Source organism: Macaca thibetana, chromosome 8 (assembly GCF_024542745.1).
Source record: "Macaca thibetana thibetana isolate TM-01 chromosome 8, ASM2454274v1, whole genome shotgun sequence".
NCBI classification, from domain to species: Eukaryota; Metazoa; Chordata; class Mammalia; order Primates; family Cercopithecidae; genus Macaca; species Macaca thibetana.
Genome location: NC_065585.1, coordinates 130,372,288 through 130,391,606, shown reverse-complemented (window position 1 = coordinate 130,391,606; position 19,319 = coordinate 130,372,288). Strand labels below are relative to the sequence as shown.

Here is a 19,319-nt window from a genome sequence, read left to right as displayed (position 1 = left end):
TGCTGCAAGTGAAATCGTCCAAATGGGAAGGATTTGCTAATGACAAACATTCTCCTTCCTCCCTCTATTCCTCTAAGTAAGCACTCTGGTGACCAAATCTTCTGCGTGACTTGGCGCTCTAAGAAACACAGTTGACTCCTGGAATCCCACCCATCTATGAGGCATAGAAACCCCTCCTCTTCTCCCTGCCTGCAACCAACCCTTTTAATCAGGCAATTCTGAATATGGGAAAGGCAATATAGTTAGAGTAGAAGGTGTGATTTTGTTGAAAAGACAGTTAGAAATGTTAAGAAATAAGGCAGGTAGGTAGCTCAGGAAGAGTGATTTGATGTTTTGGATTTATAAGTAGCAAAGGGGGAGTTGAAATTTAGAATTATCAGTACACTTTGTGTCTTTCTGTAGAATCCTGCTTCAGGTAACGTTTCAAAGTTTTGGAAAAGTAAATTCCTGCTTTCACCCACAGAGGTGTTAGAGGTGACTGAAGCAAGATCAGACGGCTCTTTTGAGCCAACATTTAATCCTAGCTCTTGATGAGTGATTCCAGTCTATGGGTCTTGCTGGGTCAGGATTCTTCACCTGTTCAGTATTGGTTACTGTGGCTGATTTCATGGCTATTTGGTGTAGATTATACGTGTCAGCAGATTGTAAATATAAATAGAGGAAGGAAAAAAATCTGGTAGAAACCACCAGTGACAAAAAGCAGTAGCTAATGAATCTTTTGGATGCTTCACACTTTTGCACTGTGATTTAATAGTTCTTGGTTTGGGTAGATTAAAGTCTCTTTGGTGGAGTCAGTTCAGGACAGTGTGTTTCAATGAGGATTTCTAGGGCTTGGCTAAAGGAATCCACTCAGTTGTGAATTCTCAAGTCCAGAGGCAGCATCTTATTTCTGTTTGAATTTAGTAGTTCGCATAGAGACCAACGCATATAAGATTTCCAATGTTTGTTCAATGAATGAGTGAACGAAAAGGAATGAGTTTAGAAGTGTGGAAGTTGGAAGTAATCATGCATATGTATATAAAAACTAGCCCTTTAAATTATATATTATTTGATAAATAATCTAAAGGTGGTCACAAACATGAACAATTCTGTGACAAGAAGAAATCTGCCAGTCACAAGTGTCTGCTTTGTTGTAAGGAGGACCGTTATTCAATAAGGGCTTTTATAAAATACTAGAAACATATTCTTTCAAGGTGAGTTACCTTGAAAATTAAAGTTTGTAGAAACGAAAACAGAAAATATACATCAAAACTGCTTCCTTATCCTAGACATCAATTTTTATAGACATAGAACAAAGTCAAATATTCCCTTATCTATACTTTCATATGCATTTACTGTGCGATACACATTTTCATAACACAAGCCCTGAAACATATATATTTTCATAATATTACAAGTCATGAAACGTCTTCTGTGAATTTAGCCTCTGAACACATTTTTAAACAATAGTTTAAAGGTCTCTAGTTTTGGAATATTGGAGGCACAAATCTTAAATAGGTGGCGCCTAATGATAAAAGGGAAATTTGTATAAATCTATTGGCCTATTTTGAGTCGTTATGTTTGTGAAGTGATATAATTTGACCAGAAGATGGCAGCATTCTGAAAGAAAAAACAAAAACAGGAAAACAAAAAGCAAGGTACTACTACACTTAACATGTTTTTATTCTTTGAAGTGTCAATGATGTTACTGTTTTAGTTAGCATTAATCTTTTTTTGGACATCATCCTTTTCAAGGTGTAAGATGTCCTAATTCCAGGAGAAAAATCTTAGTAATTGTAAAAGTCTACGTGTACTATTTCTCATCAGAGAAGAAAGTCCTTTGAAAGGCCCCATGGTTATCTAAAGGTGATAGAATTTTAAGTTAGTGAAGTATTAATTATCTCTAGGATTCAAATATAATGTTTGAAAAGACTACAAATGGCAATCAAATTTATGATCCAAGAAGAGATTAAATATGTTAGAGTTTTCCCTGAAATATCAAAATATCTGTATTGGGTGGAGGAACATTCTTGTGCACTACAAAATACAATGTGTAAAAATGCAATTAAAAAAACCTGAAAAGATTCTTCTACAGATATTACATACATATTTATTGAATTATTTCACTTATTTACAAACCTTTCAAAACTATGTATTCTTAAAACTATTTTAAATTCAGATACCTGATTATATCTATTTCTTTTGTTTGTAACAATATTGAAAGTCTTTCATCAGCCTGAAAAATTAACAGAACTTCCATTATGTGCCTAACTTATTAAAACTTTGATTTAATTTAGTTCCAGAGATGCAGAAAAGAGCATATAGCTCATATCCTTGTAATGTCCCTTCCACTTCATACAGCAAATATAATTACGATAATCTGCTGTGACAATATTCTTAAACCAATTAATGGCTAATGTTGTTTAGTCTGTGTAACTCAGAGATATGCTAGGAATCAGGATAAATAATAAATATATAATGTTAACAGTAATGAAATATATCGAAATAATTTTAATTTTTTGACTCAAGCTTTTAAATGGCATCAGGTATGTAATAATTGTTTTCTGGTTTGATAACATTTTAAAGAAAGTTTTCAGAGGCATGTGGTTAGAAAAATTACATTTAGTATTCCAATATTTCTGAAATGTCAAGAAAAATGATCCTTCAGTCTGAGTCTGAATAAAAATAAGTATCCTTGGGGCCCATTCCTGTGTCCATGCACCTGAAAAGTCAGCATTTGTCCTTTTTACTTCCCTGGAGTCAGCGTGACCTAACTGCCTTCACCCTTTCCTGATCTGACCATTTAGACGCCGCCATAACAGTACAGATGCTCCTTGACTTCCAATGGGGTCATGTTCCAATGAATCCATTGTAAGTTGAAAAAAATCTTAAGTCAAAAATGCACTTAATACACCTAACCTATTGAACATCAAAACTTAGCCTAGCCTATCTTAAATGTGCTTATAACACTTACATTAACCTACAGATGGGCAAAGAGATCTAACACAAAGCCTGTTTTATAAGTGTTGAATATCACATGTAATTTATTGAATACTGTACTGAAAGCATATTTCTTTTGCATCATGCTAATGTCAAAAAATTCTAAGTCAAATCATTGTAAATTGGGGACCCTCTTTATTTACTGCTGAAATCCATCCTTATTTTACTTCAAGTTCTGGGGTACACGTGCAGAACATGCAGGTTTGTTACATAGGTATGCATGTGCCATGGTGGTTTGCTGCACCCATCAATCCGTCATCTAGGTTTCAAGCCCCTCAGTCATTAGGTATTTGTCCTAACATGTATCACAGAATACCACGCAGCTTCAAAAAAGAATGAGTTCGTGTCCTTTGCAGGGACATAGATGAAGCTGGAAACCATCATTCTCAGCAAACTAACACAGGAACCGAAAACCCAACACTGCATGTTCTCACTCATATGTGGGAGTTGAAAAACGAGAACACACACAGGTAGGGGAAATCCATCCTTCTTAATCCCAGAAAGCTGCCGAAGTTTCTAGATCTCAGCAGTGAACTGAACTTTACAGAAACTTTCTGGCCAGGCACCATTCATTCCTTGTCACTGGATCTCTTCCTCACCACCATTCCCATAAATGTTTGACTGGGATAGAAGGAAGTTTCATTAGCACTTGTTAGAACTGAAGAAGGAACCAAGTTCCATAATAGAAAATTATGTCATAAAGACCACAAATAAGAAACGAGTTAGAGTCTAGGCAAACTGATTAACAGTTACGTGTTTTTCTCCCCGGAAAACTACTTGGACCCATTTTAAAGCAGAGTCGTCATCGCTTTTTTATTGTATTCACATTTATTTGTATTTGTTTCCATGGTAAGTCAATATTCAAACTATTTTGTAGTGTTTTAACATGTCATCTGACCATCCTGTGTTCGAATTTAATGTTTTAAAGAAAACCCATTGTTTACCTCTACCTTTTTGTGGATGTAAACTCTGCCATTAGCAGGACCAATTAAGGAACCAAGGGGTGGTAGTCATCCCACTTTGGGTTGTATATACTCATCTTTAGTCCTGTTTAAATATAGTTTTAGTGAATGACAAAAAATACCGCCATAACCTTGACTCTAGTTTTCCATTCCTCAAAGTGTTCTTATCTCTCAGAAGGCAGCAGAGATGAAATATGCTCCTGGTATTGATAATTGCAGCTTAGGACACAGCTCCCTGTGATCAGATGTTAAAATTAAAATTTTGACGCAAATCCTAAAGGGGCAAATTCAATATCAAAGTAAGTAGTGAGACAGACCAAGCTGCAGAGCTTGCAAGAAGTATTTGGAGGAGAATGCATTCAAGAACTCAATTCTCCTGCCTTCTTGGAGGTTATAATAGGATCAAGAATCAGAGGCTTTGAGAAAAAGTGATTTGGGATTTTTGTATTCGATGAAAACATCCACCTCCAACACACTTTGCCCTCTAGGGAAGGGTTAATATGGTGCCTGCCCTCATTTCAAGGATGATGAAAAGGACTTCAAAGGGACCTTATAGACATGGAGGGCTTGACATGTGTCCCTGTCGTGTGGAAGACACAGGAGTCTAACCTGGCTTGTTGGGGTGTCTAGCTGGTGACAAGCCAGAGGGGGTGTGGCTGTATTAGTATCAGCTGGATTCTTAACTTTGGCTGGAAACTGGCAGTGCTTGTGTTTCTCACAGACCAGAGATGTATCACATGGCATCAAGTAAGGGCCTGTCCCTAGGGTTGATTAGAGATATAAAGAAGCCTCAGCCGTGAGAAGATGAAAGTGAGGAAAGTGTTCACGTATCTCTAGGGGTTGTGGAAAAAGTAACTGACCTGCAAAAAAAAAAAAAAAAAAAAAAAAAAAAAAAAAAAGTGCAAAGGCCAATTAAGGAAATTACAGGTGTGGTAGCTAATCTCTAATATGTCCTCCAATGATGTTTGTGTCCTGGCAGATGTGTCTGGTAGCGTCCCCTCTCACATTGATTAGGATAGGTTCATATGACCAGTAGAATACAAGAGACATCCTGGTGTGTGACTTTGAAAGCTAGTTCATAAAAGGCATAGCTGTTTCTGTCTTTGTCTCTTAGGTGGTTCACTCTGGAAGAACGCAGCTGCTATGACGTGAGAACATTTTGGTTGCTTCATAGAGAGATCCAGGTGGAAAGGAGCCAATTTGTAACCACATGAGTATACTGTTTTGGAAATGAACCCTCCAGCCCCAGTCAACCCCTAACTGCAGCCTCATGAGAGACCCTGTCCTAAAACTGCTTGAACAAAACACTACTGAATTCTTGATACATGCAAACCCAGGGACATAATAGATGATTAGTACTGTTTTCAGTCATTAAATTAAGGAAGATTTGTTATGCAGCAATAGATAGCTGGTATGGATTTTTAGGCTACCATAACAACAACAACAAAAAACCCCTAAAATCTGACAAAATATGATAGGGACTTTGAGATTGGGGGGCAGGTGGATGCTAGACAGTTGTAAACAGAATACTACTGAAAGGACATCAAACATACTGTTAGCATGAGTCAGGTAGCTTTTGAGGGAGCTTTCAGTGAAAGCTTAAAGAAAAATGAAGAAAGTGTTATTAGGAAAATGGAATTCTTCTTATTTAGAGGAAAAAAGTTTAGCAATATTGTTGTGTGTGGTAATGTAGAAAGAAAAAGTGTACCTAAAGAACTTAGTGATCTAGATAAGGAGATTTCCAGACTTGGTTAAAGATAATTTCTGGCTTCTTATTATGTGTACTGAAATGAAAAAGAGAGAGAAGCTAAAGGAGTGTTAAAATATAAAGGTGCCAGAATTTGTTGGATTCAAAAATAAAACTGTTTCTTCACAACCTTTCCAGACAGCAAATGATATTACAATAAAGAAACAATAAGAACAAATCTAGATCACACTGAAGAAAATGTGATCTCAAAATCCTTTGCTAAGACCTCAGAAATATCTGAGATGATACCTCAGATAACTATTCAGGCAGTTCTAAGTCCTCTAGAATTTTTGAAAGATACGTCACAGATCCTGTACATTAAAAAGTAGGACTTAAAAGAATTATGAAGACAATGCCTTTCAGAAGCCTCAATAGATGCCTGAGGTAGAGAAAGACATATCTTGATGAATTTTCTAAGTGTGACTTTTGGGTAATGGATCGAGCCCTAATAAGATACATGAGAAATACACAAAGTGTAAAGAGATCATATTAGCAGAAACACCTCTAGCTTGGCTCAACAGGTTAAGAGATAGTGAAAAATTAAAAGAGACCTTTGGACCACCAAATTATCACAGTCAGAAAACAAGATGAGAAATCATCTCACTTGCAAACATTGGGCATTTCATTAGAAAAAGGAAGAATGACTCAAAGGGCACAACATCGCACAGGAAGGAACTGGTGGATCAACCCCAGGAAGTGGTATGAATGATTTGAGCCAAAGACCTTCAAATATGTGCCCTGTTGTTTTTCAGGATTTCTACAGACCAGGGACACTTATGTGCCTTCTGTTTCCTCCTTTTATTGAATGAGAGGGTCTAGAGTTGTTATTCTATATCTGCCATACCACTGTATGTTCGGTGTGTTTGCGTATGTTCAGAGAAAGAACTATACCTGAGGGGCTGTGCTTGAAGAAGTGCACCTGAGACCTGCAGAGTCTCATCTGCACCCGGATTGGATTTATTTAACAAAATCTTGAACTTGGAACAGATGCTATCTTTTGGGGACCATATGGAGCAGGTCAGTGCTTTTGCATCCATTAGAGAAATGACACATTGTGTTAATGAGCCTCCAAGTTGCCACTCAATAATTCTTTTATAAACATGCCCTTGTTTAGACCTTTTCCAACATTGAACAGGGCTAGTCTGCGTGATCAGTACGGTACAGAAGATAAGACCGTTTGACTTCCTTGATTTCTTTCACTTGCATCGGTGTAAGTCAGGTACCACCACATGAGAACACTCAAGCATCGCCATTGAGAAGAATAACATAGAGAAGAGCCAATGCTCGAACACCAATTTTCCAGCCATATGAATAAGTCAATTTGGAAGCAGTTCTTGTAGCCCTGGTAAAACCTTTAGCGGATGGCATTCCAGCAGACACCTGACTGCAACTTCATGAAAGACCCGTACAACTAAGTTGCTATCAAATTTCTGACACACTAGGAATTGTGAGATTGACTGCACAACAAACCCCTCTGAATTTAATGGCTTAAAATGGTACTAATCATCAATTATGTTCCATGGTATGCATGTATCAGGAATTCAGGAGTGATTTGTTCAGGCAAAGTCTTTCATGAGGTTGCATTATTGTTACTTTAAGCCACTAAGTTTAAGTATAATTTATCATACAACAACAGATGATTGATATAGCAGACGACAGATTAATATCTTGTAGACCTACAGATTGTGTATTTTCATCCAGTGAGAACTTTCCTGTTCTTGCCAGGCCCCTGCTCCCCATCACAAAGCCGCTAGCAAGCGATGTGTAGAATGATCTAGAAAGAAAAAGGAAGCAGAATACTCCTATCCCACAATCTTCCCTGGTTGCAGGTAGACACCTACCTTAAGACAGACAAAACTCTCTGTGTGTGTGTGCGTGTGTGTGTGTGTTTGTGTGTGTATCATTGGACTTAAAACAAAAACTACAAGTGGGAGAATGATCTCCCAACTTTGATATATACACAAAATGCTAAATGTGAAATTAAATACTTGGTTAATATTTGCTTGGGAAGCCTTACAGGGAAAGGAAGACTGAACTATTGATTATTAAAGATATTGAACATATTGGTTTCTGAATTGAGACTATTATATTTTGGAATTTAAAATATTTGTGTTAGGGAAGAATATCTGGTAAGAATCGTGGGAGTTCCTGAGTTTTTGTCTAAGTGGGAGGGACAAAGTAGCTGACATGGGATGTTCCTAGTGGTAGGTGTAAGAAAAAAATAAATTTTCTTTGTGACTGCATTCCCTTAAGTGATGCACATTTAAGATAAGGCTACACTGCTAGGAGAACAATGAAACAATGGAAAGGATGATAAAACTTCCTTCAATAAAGCTTTTTGGCCAGCCTTTGTCTTTCTTTGCATCACTGCCAAACATCCTATCCTTTTATCACCCTTCCATCTCTTCTCTCCTCCACAATCTGAGTCCATTTTTCCACTCGACTTGTAGAGTTATAGTTTTTTAAAATATAAATCAAATTCATTTTGTTTTCTTGTTGAAAAACCATCTGCACATTTCCCTTAAGGTATATATATTTTTTTTTAAAAAAACAAACCATTGAAAGTTCTCTACAAACTCTCCCAAAAGGCTATTCTAGCTATACTTTCTGCCAGTTGGAGCTATGTGCAGCATACTTTTATTCAAATTAGGTTACCCAATATCCCATGAACAGACTACTTTTTTGCTCTCTGATGTTTTTACATCTTCTTCCTCTTCCCCTTTCTTCACCTGGGAAACTCCTGGTCATTGTTAAAGGTTACATTTCATTGTCATTTTCTCTGGGATGTCTTACCACCTGAGGGTTTTCGCCTTTTCCTTTATTGTTTTTCATGTTTTCTTTTCCTTCTTCCTTCCCTCTCTCCTTCCCTCCCTCCTCCCCTCTTTCCTTCCTTCCTTCCTTCCTTCCTTCCTTTTTCTTTCTCTCTTTCTTCCTTCCTTTCCTTTCTTTTTTCTTTCCTTCCTTTCTTTTTTCCTTCCTTCCTTCCTTCTTCTCTCTCTCTATTTTCTTTCTCTCATTCATTCATTCATTCATTCATTCAAGGTCTCACTGTTTCCCAGGCTAGAGTACAGTGGCTATTCATAAGCATGACTATAGCACACTACAGCCTTGAATTCCAGACCTTAGGAATTCTCCTGCCTCAGCTTCCTGAGTAGTTGGGACTACAGGCTCCCGCTGTCTGTAACATAATGTATACATGTCTTTAACATTTAATCATCTGTTAATAACTTAAATTTGGTATTCATTGTAATACCATTTCATAATCATGTATTTGGGTATTTGCTGCTCGTGTCAGAGTATGTGCCACATGAAGGTGACGTCCTGGCTTGTGTGGTAGAGCCTGTAGAGCTATTCCTAGGCTCCTCCTCAGGACAAGGGAACCAATAACCCAGCAGCTGAGAACAGCAGATGCCAATGGCTGTGGCTGCTTTCCCTATTGGGAAAGACTCTGGGCCTCAAAGAACTGCCCCACTCAACATTCCAGTACTTTCTAGGACCAGCCTAAAGTCATGGTTGGCTGGTACAGGATGCAGAGGTCCAGCCTCCTTGCCTTAATTTGCAACAACTCTGAAAGGTCACCTAGGCTTCAGAGCTTTCCAAGGAATACACGGAGGCTGGAGTTGTCACTGCATGGCAGCTCAGTCCAACTCTGTTCCCTCTCAGTCTACCTTCCTTATGTCCAATCATGTCGATCTCTTGAGAACACTCACCAATATGCCTTTCCAGGAAATTCTTGGTCTTACAGTCTGATTCCAAGAATTCCAATCATGTCATACCCCCTTTTTACATTTTGAAAATTCTGTCTCAATACCTGGCACAGTGGTTTATGCATAACCCTAATTGGTTCTTTATAACTGTTTTTAAAAAGTGGGTTAGGTCTCATAATCTAATAATGACAATGTTCAAAGCCTTAATAGTATTTGAGTTCAACTACATTATAAATTGAGAAGGCTCTGTTTAATTAAAAATGTAGAATAATATAAAGACATAGAGATTAAAGAGCCATATTATACATGTCTTATAATTTTGTTCTTTACCTTTGAATTATCTTAAAATAAGGAGTTCAATTATCTAATAAGTATAAGAAACTTTTGACTTCACTAGTAATAAAAAAGGTCCTTTAACTAATATGCAATTCCTTTTTGGTTCCATATAACTACATAAGGGAATATTAGAAATGCAGATCACCAAGTATGTAGAACCTCCTGCCATTGTGTGTGTGTGTGTGTGTGTGTGTAGCATTGGACTTAACACAAAATACAAAAATAAAACTACAAATACATTAAGTGGGAGAAAATGATCTCACAACTCTGATATATCCACAAAATGCTAAATGTGAAATTAAATATTTGGTTAATATTTGCTTGGGAAATATCTTTAAATGGAAATTCTACTAGTTTTCAATTGTAAATGTTCATCTTCTAAAAAATCATTTAATATTCTGACTTAATTCCACAAAAGAAACAACATAAAAAATAATGTCCAGTGATCTATCTAAAACCCTGTGTTCCAAAGTATTGAATTTGTTCTACATTAAGACCTCAATGATTTGGGCCAGCAGAACCCTAGACCCGGGCTAGGTTGAGTTGCTCTAATCTGGAGTCTGCTGTCTTTTACATTTTGTTTTTGTTTCTTATTGTCTGTCCAGTCCAGGGTTCAGAATTTACTGATGAAAAAACCTTAGAAACGAATGCAATGACGTGGCCGGGCGCGGCGGCTCACGCCTGTAATCCCAGCACTTTGGGAGGCCGAGACGCGCGGATCACGAGGTCAGGAGATCGAGACCATCCTGGCTAACACGGTGAAACCCCGTCTCTACTAAAAAAATACAAAAATTAGCCGGGCGCGGTGGCGGCCGCCTGTAGTCCCAGCTATACCGGAGGCTGAGGCAGGAGAATGGCTTGAAACCAGGAGGCGGAGCTTGCAGTGAGTGGAGATCGCGCCACTGCACTCCAGCCTGGGCGACAGGGCGAGACTCCGTTTCAAAAAAAAAAAAAAAAAAAAAAAGAATGCAATGCCTTACCAACAGGGAAGTACTGGGGGCAACTTTGTGGGGATATTCTTGGAAATGAAACAGGCTTGTCCCAGAGGCTGCCTGGACATAAAAAAAATATTCTTCAACATTTTCCTCTCTCTTATAATTCGTTTAGTATAGAATTTAAATGAAATCTGTGTCATGGATTACTCAAAAAACATCTTATAAAGAAGGCCAATGTATAAAAGAGATAAAGCTCAGTCAGCTTGGCTGGGACAGGTATAGGAAGGCAGTTTTGGGGGTGCCCTAGAGTGCATGGTGGGAGTGGCCCTGATTTATTTGGTTATTAGTGCTTGTCTGCATCATTCTCTGCATTTCATATTATAACTAATTTGGTAAATGCTTATCTAGTAAATTACTACGGTCCTGATACAAAGATGGGGCCTTCAAAATGAATAAACAAAACAACAACAACAACAACATGGATAAAGCAATCTACAGTAAAGATGAAACAACGAGAGTCAATTTCATTACATCAATGGATTTTCCTTTGAAGGAATCTACTGATTCAGGAGGTCATCTGGATTATACTAGCTTGTTAAAGTAGAAAGACTAGAGAATCGCTAAAACCCAACAATGACAACAAAAATCTAAGGAGTATAGACGATTGATTGAAAAATAAATGAAACGAGTACATAAAGTATTCATTAAATACCCAAAACATCAAGGATAAAGGAGGTTTTCAAGTGATGGCGTCTCAGGACTCCACGAGGATACAGAGTAAACAATTCCTTTACTTTCAGATTTCTGTTACATGAGTCCAAATATTTCGATATGTGATTTTCAGGCTACTCAGATGGTTGGCTTATATTTTTATTGTTTCACTTTGAAATTTGGTATGCGGTTGATTCAGCTCAAAACTATAGTCAAGAAGGCTGTCTGTGTAACCTTTGTATATTCACATGAAATCCTTGCTTAAATATTTCAGTGACTTCAACTGTCTTTAAGACGTGAGCACAGAGGCCATCAAATGCCTGGGACAGAATTAATTATCAATCTGTTAGCAAGAAGGTGGAAAAATATGGGAAAATATTTAATATGTAATTAGAGCTTTGAGACAACTAGGTTTGAAATGAATAAAGTGAAGACTGTGAAAATGACTTACCAGTTATTATTACTCCTCAGTGCTATGAATTATATTCTTGGTTGCTATGTTGTGGCATGCTGTTGGCTTGCCATTTTATATTGCCCAGAAGTGACTGGCAGTTGTTATTTCTCTTGGACGAAAATATGAGTTGAATTCAAGAAATCAACATCGGTCCATGGAAAAACTAAATTTTTCTCATTGTAATGATGATAACATGCAAAGTACTATTCATATGACTAAAATCTTAGGTTGCAGGAATGATTTTTAAGTATTTTTTATGCTGTTAATCTATTCAAGTCTAACCTATCATTCATTTATGTTCATTTTTTCCCATATTTCTTTTGGTTTTATGAATTCTGCTCCAGACACTTAATTAACCAGATTACTACAAACTAAACACAAGAGAGAAAAACAAGTTTGCCAGCCCCAAAAATTATTTAACTATTATGTGTTCAGAGCTTGGTATTATATATATAAAGATAAAAGTTATTCTTGACAGAATGAAATTCCAAGATTCAAAGTGGAAAGATGTGTATGAGGAGGTGACTGTGAAGATGGATTAACCCATCACAGACAAAACTGTCTTGAGTTAACATGTAAATGAATTGGAAACAGACGTCAGTATCTTAAAACAACAAGAAATGAGAGAATTTTGAATTTATTTGAAATATAAAAGTAAATGGCTGTGGAAATATTTCTGTTTGGTCAAGAGTTAATGAATTGCACATTTATTTATTATTTCAAAATTCAGACTAGGTGAATGAAATCCTCTATGCTTTTGAATCATAGAATTCTAAGAAATATCACATTATAATAATCGTTGAACAATTTCCTTTTTAGAAACTTTTTTTCCAGCTCTCTCGTGGCTCAATTCTTCTTTAAAAAGCTATAATTTTGCCTATTTTTCTTTCTCATAAACAATGAGGATCTTACCAACAGAAGCAAATCTTTCTTTAAAAATCCACATACTTTAATGTGATGGCTTTGTCATGTCAAAATAAAATTGCCACATTCAAAAGCATTACATCAAAAGACATTCTTTTCTAAGACTATTACATTTGTGTTTAAATGTTTTAATTAAAAACTGCATTAATTCCAATTTTTTGATGTTTCTGAAGAAGTTGTCTAAACTTCCCTTACAAATTCCATGTATATCATTTTTTCCTGTAGTATGTTGACTGTTTCTTTCCTCAGGATGTGAAAACTAATAATAACACATGTGATATCATAAAATACTATTTAAATTCTAGCCAATTTTACATATTACCTTGAATTCTTTCCCCAAGACTTCAGTGAAAATAAACATTTGCAGTTTCTACTTGTAAAAGAAGTACTTTATCTTTCTGTTTTGTTTTAAATATTGAACAGCATTAGGGAAAATTGCCAATCTTCTTAAAAAATTCATCTGATAACCATTTAAGCAAACATATAGTATATAATAACATGGTGAAACAAAATAAAGCTATCACTAAAATTTTGCCTTTAAATTTAATTTTAAGTGATACTTTAAAATGATGTGAAAGGTAGAATTTCAATATTAGTGTTTCAGTTTTATTACCTCTCACTCATATATCACAAGCACAGTGACTTTAGTTTAATGATCATATCTATGGGATATGTGATTGGATTTAGAAATATAAAACCTGGTTTACATTGAAATTACTAAGGGAAAACCTTGGTGGTTTTTCTTTTGTTTTTGGATCAGTTTTATTCTTGCTTATATGTGGTATAGTTGGAACAAATGCAAATGACATTTTATAGTTTCATAGAAGAATCAGTTTTCAAATATACCTAAAGTATGGCCTAATTTATTGCAAAGGTAATACCGTGCAATGATCCATTAGGAAATAAACCCAAACGAAGTCATCCTTGTCAATGTACCTGCAGCATATTTATTATTTATAGCGAAGATGTTCACATGTTCAACACTGAGTTACTTCACTGAATAACTGACTGAACTATGAAAACTCAAATGTAGCATTTCTTTATGGGGAGTTACACAGTCTTTAAAATCTGATGGAGTTCTTGACAGTGTTCCCAGAAATGTGTAAATGTATACATTTAAAAATTATGTATAAAAATATGTAAAAGCATGCATATATAAATTATGCATGCATAATTTAAAATATAATTTTACAGGTTCAGGAATGTAGTTGATTAATAAATTCCAAAATAAGAATTTTTTTTCCTAATCCCTTGTGGCTAATTCATCATGGAGTAATGTCATACTCCCAATCAGACTGTCTTAGACATCTTTAATAAACTCTCCACTGAAATAGTATTTTATTGGCATTGTAATTTTTATTTTTAAGCAGCGCCACATGGAATTCTTTTTCAGTGGCAATAATTAACAAGTTGATTATTATTTGTAAAAGGCACCCATTAACCTTTGTTCTACCTTAGAAGCTTTTCTGTTTTGAAACTATTTCTCAGATCATTCCAGAGCTGAAACTTCTATCCCAGATACAAACAAAACTACACTATACATTGGTAACAATAAACAGATCTGCATTTGTTGTTTCTGTGTTTATCCTGAGCAACAGTTTTATACATAATTAATATCATTTATACTGACAGATTATATGATTACATAAGAACTTAATAATTACTAATTTGGTTCGCTTTAAAAATTCTGCATAGTTAAGAATTATTCAACACAGGCTTTTTGAAAATAACATCAAAATAACACTTCAGAAAATATGTTATTTTTGAAAAATAACATCTGATGTGAATATATATACACACACAAGTACACAAATATATGCATATATAATCTATTTTATGTGTATACATATATACACATTCATTCACACACATATACATATGTAAACATATATATGTAAAATCTGTGGTGGATGTATGATTTAGAAAATGATGTTAGAAGCATGTAACCCACACTATGCTTTGATGAGCCAGGCATTGTTTTTTATTGTTCAGTAAACCTTTTCTTGTTCACATTGAGTATTCAAATATTAGTGACATTTTGTTTCTGATATAATAACAGCTCAAGCCAATTTATGTTAGTCCTGAATCCAGGTGCTAAGCCTGTGAATCTGGGTGTAGTATAGTGTTCAGGAGCCTTGAGGATCTGGGTACCATATCCTGTGTACTCTTGATGATGATCTTGGTTATTCTACACAGTAGAATGCTAGACTCTCCTTGTTCCTTCAGTTACTTATTTTACAAACAGCAATTTTTTTTCTTGTTATCTGGGGCTTGGCTCTTTTTTTCATAAATATTTGATTAATACTGATTTAATGAATATCTGTGCTTATAAGTAAAGTATCTTTAGGAAAAACAACTATCACAAAACCTCAGCGATTTTAATGTTCAGTTTTAAAACCTTTCATGAAACAATCCTATATTAATAAATACCAGGAACAACTCAAGCCACTGAAGAAAGAGTGATATCAGTGTACTGCTGTACATGAATCAAAGCACTTTACATAAAATGATACAGGGGCTGCGGGTTGTTTATGGAAGAGTCTAGTATGAAAGGTATTGTGAGACTGTGTCAAAAGAACCAAACAGAATTTAGGAGAGAAATTGATGAGCTTGGTGACATGACACAACAGGCCTCTTCTTTTTACTAATGTGTGTTTTGACAGTGGATAACTTAACATTTTAACTTTTTCATTTTTTTTATGAAATATATCTCAGAAATCTATATTAATGCTTAATTTTCAGCATGATCTATACATAGAATTAATGAAAAATCTGACGATGACTCATTGGTCCTATTCTAAGAATAAGTTTAAAAGAAAAATAATCTTATTGAAAAATAGGCATTTAGAAACCCAGAGACCTTACACACAAAAGGAAAGCCAAATTTCTGTGGTTGTTACTGTGGTCACCACTATAAACAGATTTCATAGCAGCAAATCAAAGGTAACCTTAATTATGGAATGAAGGTGGGCATGCTGTCAAATTGTCATTACAGAGCAGAGGGTTAGTTCGTTATAGTTTGATGTATTAAGTAGGTGTTCTTTGAATTTCATATTTCTACTTAATATTAAAATTAAAACTTTTGTTCATGGTAAAAAGAACAGCTCTGTAGGCTATCACAGTTTTCTCTCTCTTCATAAAGTATCTAGACTGCTATTACATATCATTTATTCCTTAAGCTCCAAATTGTGGGAGAAAGTATCTGTTTAATCTCCCATAGACAAAATTCTTCATTCTGATATTCCAACCAGAAAATTGATCCATGGCCCAATAATTACTTTTGAACTGTAGTGAAAAGGGTGTACCTAGAAGAATAGCAACACCAATAACAAGAAAAAAAGAAAACACCCCCACACAAATTGAAAAAATTATTCCCCTCAAAACAAAAGTGTAGCTTCATCCATGTCTGCAAAGGACATGGTCTCATTCCTTTTTATGACTGCATAGTATTCCATGGTGTATATGTACGACATTTTCTTTATCCAGTCTATCATTGGTGGGCATTTGGGTTGGTTCCATGTCTTTGCTACTGTAAACAGTGCTTTAATAAACATACATGTACATGTGTCTTTACAGAAGAATGATATATATTTCTTTGGATATATACTCAGTAATGGGATTGCTGGGTCAAATACTTCTGATTCTAGATCCTTGAGGAATTGTCACATTGATTTTCACAATGGCTGAACTAATTTACATTCCCACCTTAAACCTAGATGGCGGGTCGATAGGTGCAGCAAACCACCATGGCACACGTATACATACGTATGTAACAAACCTGCACGTTCTGCACATGTATCCTGGAACTTAAAAAATAAGAAAAATAGGCCAGGCGCGGGGGCTCACGCCTGTAATCCCAGCACTTTGGGAGGCTGAGGCGGGCAGATCACGAGGTTAGGAGATCAAGACCATCCTTGCTAACACAGTGAAAGCCGGTCTGTACTAAAAATACAAAAATTAGATGGGCGTGGTGATGGGTGCCTGTAGTCCCAGCTACTTGGGAGGCTGAGGCAGGAGAATGGCGTGAACCCGGGGGGCGGAGCTTGCAGTGAGCGGAGATCACACCACAGTACTCCAGCCTGGGCAACAGAGCAAGACTCCATCTCAAAAAAATATATATATACATATATATGTGTATATATGTATATATATATGTGTGTGTATATGTATGTACTTCTGTGTAACTGTATTGACCACATTTATAAACACAGGGGTAAGTGAAGAAAGACCAAGCAACTGCACACATTCTTCAACACTTTGTTATGAATTATGAGACACTCACTCACTGAAATTTGTATGTTCCAAGAGAGAAAGTGGATGCCATTGGTAATTATATCAGGGAGAAAAGAACTGCCTTGCAGGATAGTAGCAGGTGCTTTAAAAAATGAATTATCTTGCCAGTTCCTCCTATTCCCAATATATACAGTATTATTATAGCCTGTATAGCATTTCACTGTTTACATACTTACCTCCTTTTGCTGGAATGTAAGCTGTTTAAAGACAGGGAATATGTTTTATTCTTCTCCAAGTCTTTTTCATGTAGCCTAGTGCATGGCATGTAGTAGATGTTCAATAAATATTTATTCCATAAAGATGTTTTAGATATAAATAACATAAGGAATTTAATTTCTATGTAAATATTTAAACCATGCATATCTGTCATTTAAATGATATATTTTCATTCTTCTTGCAATTGCAGCAAATCTATCATGTTTTAAAATCAGAGCATTATCTTCTGAGTCCTATTTTAGACTTGACTTTTATTTTAAAGGCAGTGAACAAGCAATCCAAACTTGTTTTTTTGTGTTAAGCTACCATGGGCATAAAAAATAATACGACGCTATGATTTTCACTAAACTAGGAAAGGTTATTTTGGAACTACTGGGATTTTAGATATTTGAAGTGGTAATTACTTCCTCCATAAATGTTACCTTCTAGAGTCAAATACTATTTTCCTGTTGCATTTCAACTCTTTCCTTAAGGGAAAATGTCTTTTATTCACAATTTACACATGAAACATTTCAAACCAGAGCAGTTTCCTCCTTTCACAGTATATTATTCCATGTGGAATAATTTGTTTTAATAACATTGTAAAGTCTACTAAGTATCATAATAATAATGACAGTAACTTACATTTATTCAGTACTTATTCTGTGCCAATCATTTCACTAAGCACTTCTTATATGTGCTCTTTCATTTAATTCCCACAGAAAGTTTTTGATGTGGGTGATTTTATATATCTCTGTATATAAACCTATTATCTATCAATCAATCTATCTGTGTCTATATCAATCTAAATATCTTTATATAATTATTATCTATCCATCCATCTACATCTATCTCTATCATCTCTTTCTCTTTACCAATCAATCAATCTATCTGTCCATCCATCCATCCATCATCATCTGTCGTCTATCATTCATCACATCTTAGAGAAACAATTTTCTAACTGGTAAGCAATGTGGTCAGGACAATAGCGTAGGGAAAGCCATCTCCAGATTTTGCATTCTTGGTTCTTTAAAGCTCTGAGTATCTAGCAATGAAATTTAATTAGCACGTTTTGAATAATTCTTGATACATGACTTGTTTCAATGAAGTACTTGTGTTATCATTTATAAAACAAACAACATGTTTCTAGGGTTGTACTTAATCAAATAAATTAAATATTGTTAAGTCGCTATGGCTAAGATTCCAACAGTATTTCTTCTATATTGAATGAATATCAACTCTTACCTGATGATCATCAACATTTACACGTAAAGACTGTTTGTTATCATTTAGAACTCACCGTAGTCTTGGGTTTGGTTCCAGAATTGGCCACTGGGGTGGAAGATGGGAGGTCCGTGGACTCAGTGTTAGAAGGCAAATTTACTTGTGTCTGATTTACTGAAATGGTGTCTGCTCCACTTTCAGATCCTGATTCCAGATCCTATTAAAAACAAATGCACTGGTATGAAGGATGTGCGAATGTTCCCAAATGCCCTTCTTCTTACCTCCAGCACTTTGTCACTTCTTCCTTCTCTCAATACACACGAATACACTAAAGAGTTGCTGACAACTGATACTGATGTGTCACACATAATGATGCATTATTTTGTAAGAACCATTGTGCTCATCAGAGGGTCTGCAAATACTTGAGAAAGAGGCAACATATTGTTTGGTAATTTAACAGCTTAGTGTGCATTGGAAGGGCCAGGAGTGTGGCTAGGTAGGGCACTGCAGAGAAGTTAGAAGGCAGAAACCCACAGCCACACCTTCCTTACTGTATGACCTTGAATCACTCACTGACACTCCTCTGGCTATACAGCGCTGCCCAGAGTTCCTCACAGGGACACTGGATTTCAAATACAAAGAGAGTTCTCATTTCTCCTTACCTCACTCTCTTCTATGTTCCTATTCAACCTCTATGGTGACAACTATTACGGTGGACTGGAATAGTTTAGCTCAAATGTCTATCTAATAAACTGAGGGCAGGAATTATGTTTTGTCATGTGTCATTCAATTCCCTTGTTTGAAAATGGGTATAATGATAGTAGAAACTCATGGAGTTTCATGAGTGTAAAG

General features: G+C 35.8%; 1 protein-coding gene across 1 annotated transcript in view; it reads right to left on the bottom strand.

Annotated features, from left to right (window-relative positions):
• LOC126961626 (rho GTPase-activating protein 7-like) overlaps positions 1–19,319 on the bottom strand; it is a 207,545-nt gene that overhangs the window by 70,637 nt on the left and 117,589 nt on the right. Inside the window, exon 4 of the mRNA XM_050802169.1 lies at positions 18,544–18,684. Coding sequence (XP_050658126.1) covers positions 18,544–18,684 — 141 coding nt within the window. The remainder of the gene's footprint in view (positions 1–18,543; positions 18,685–19,319) is intronic.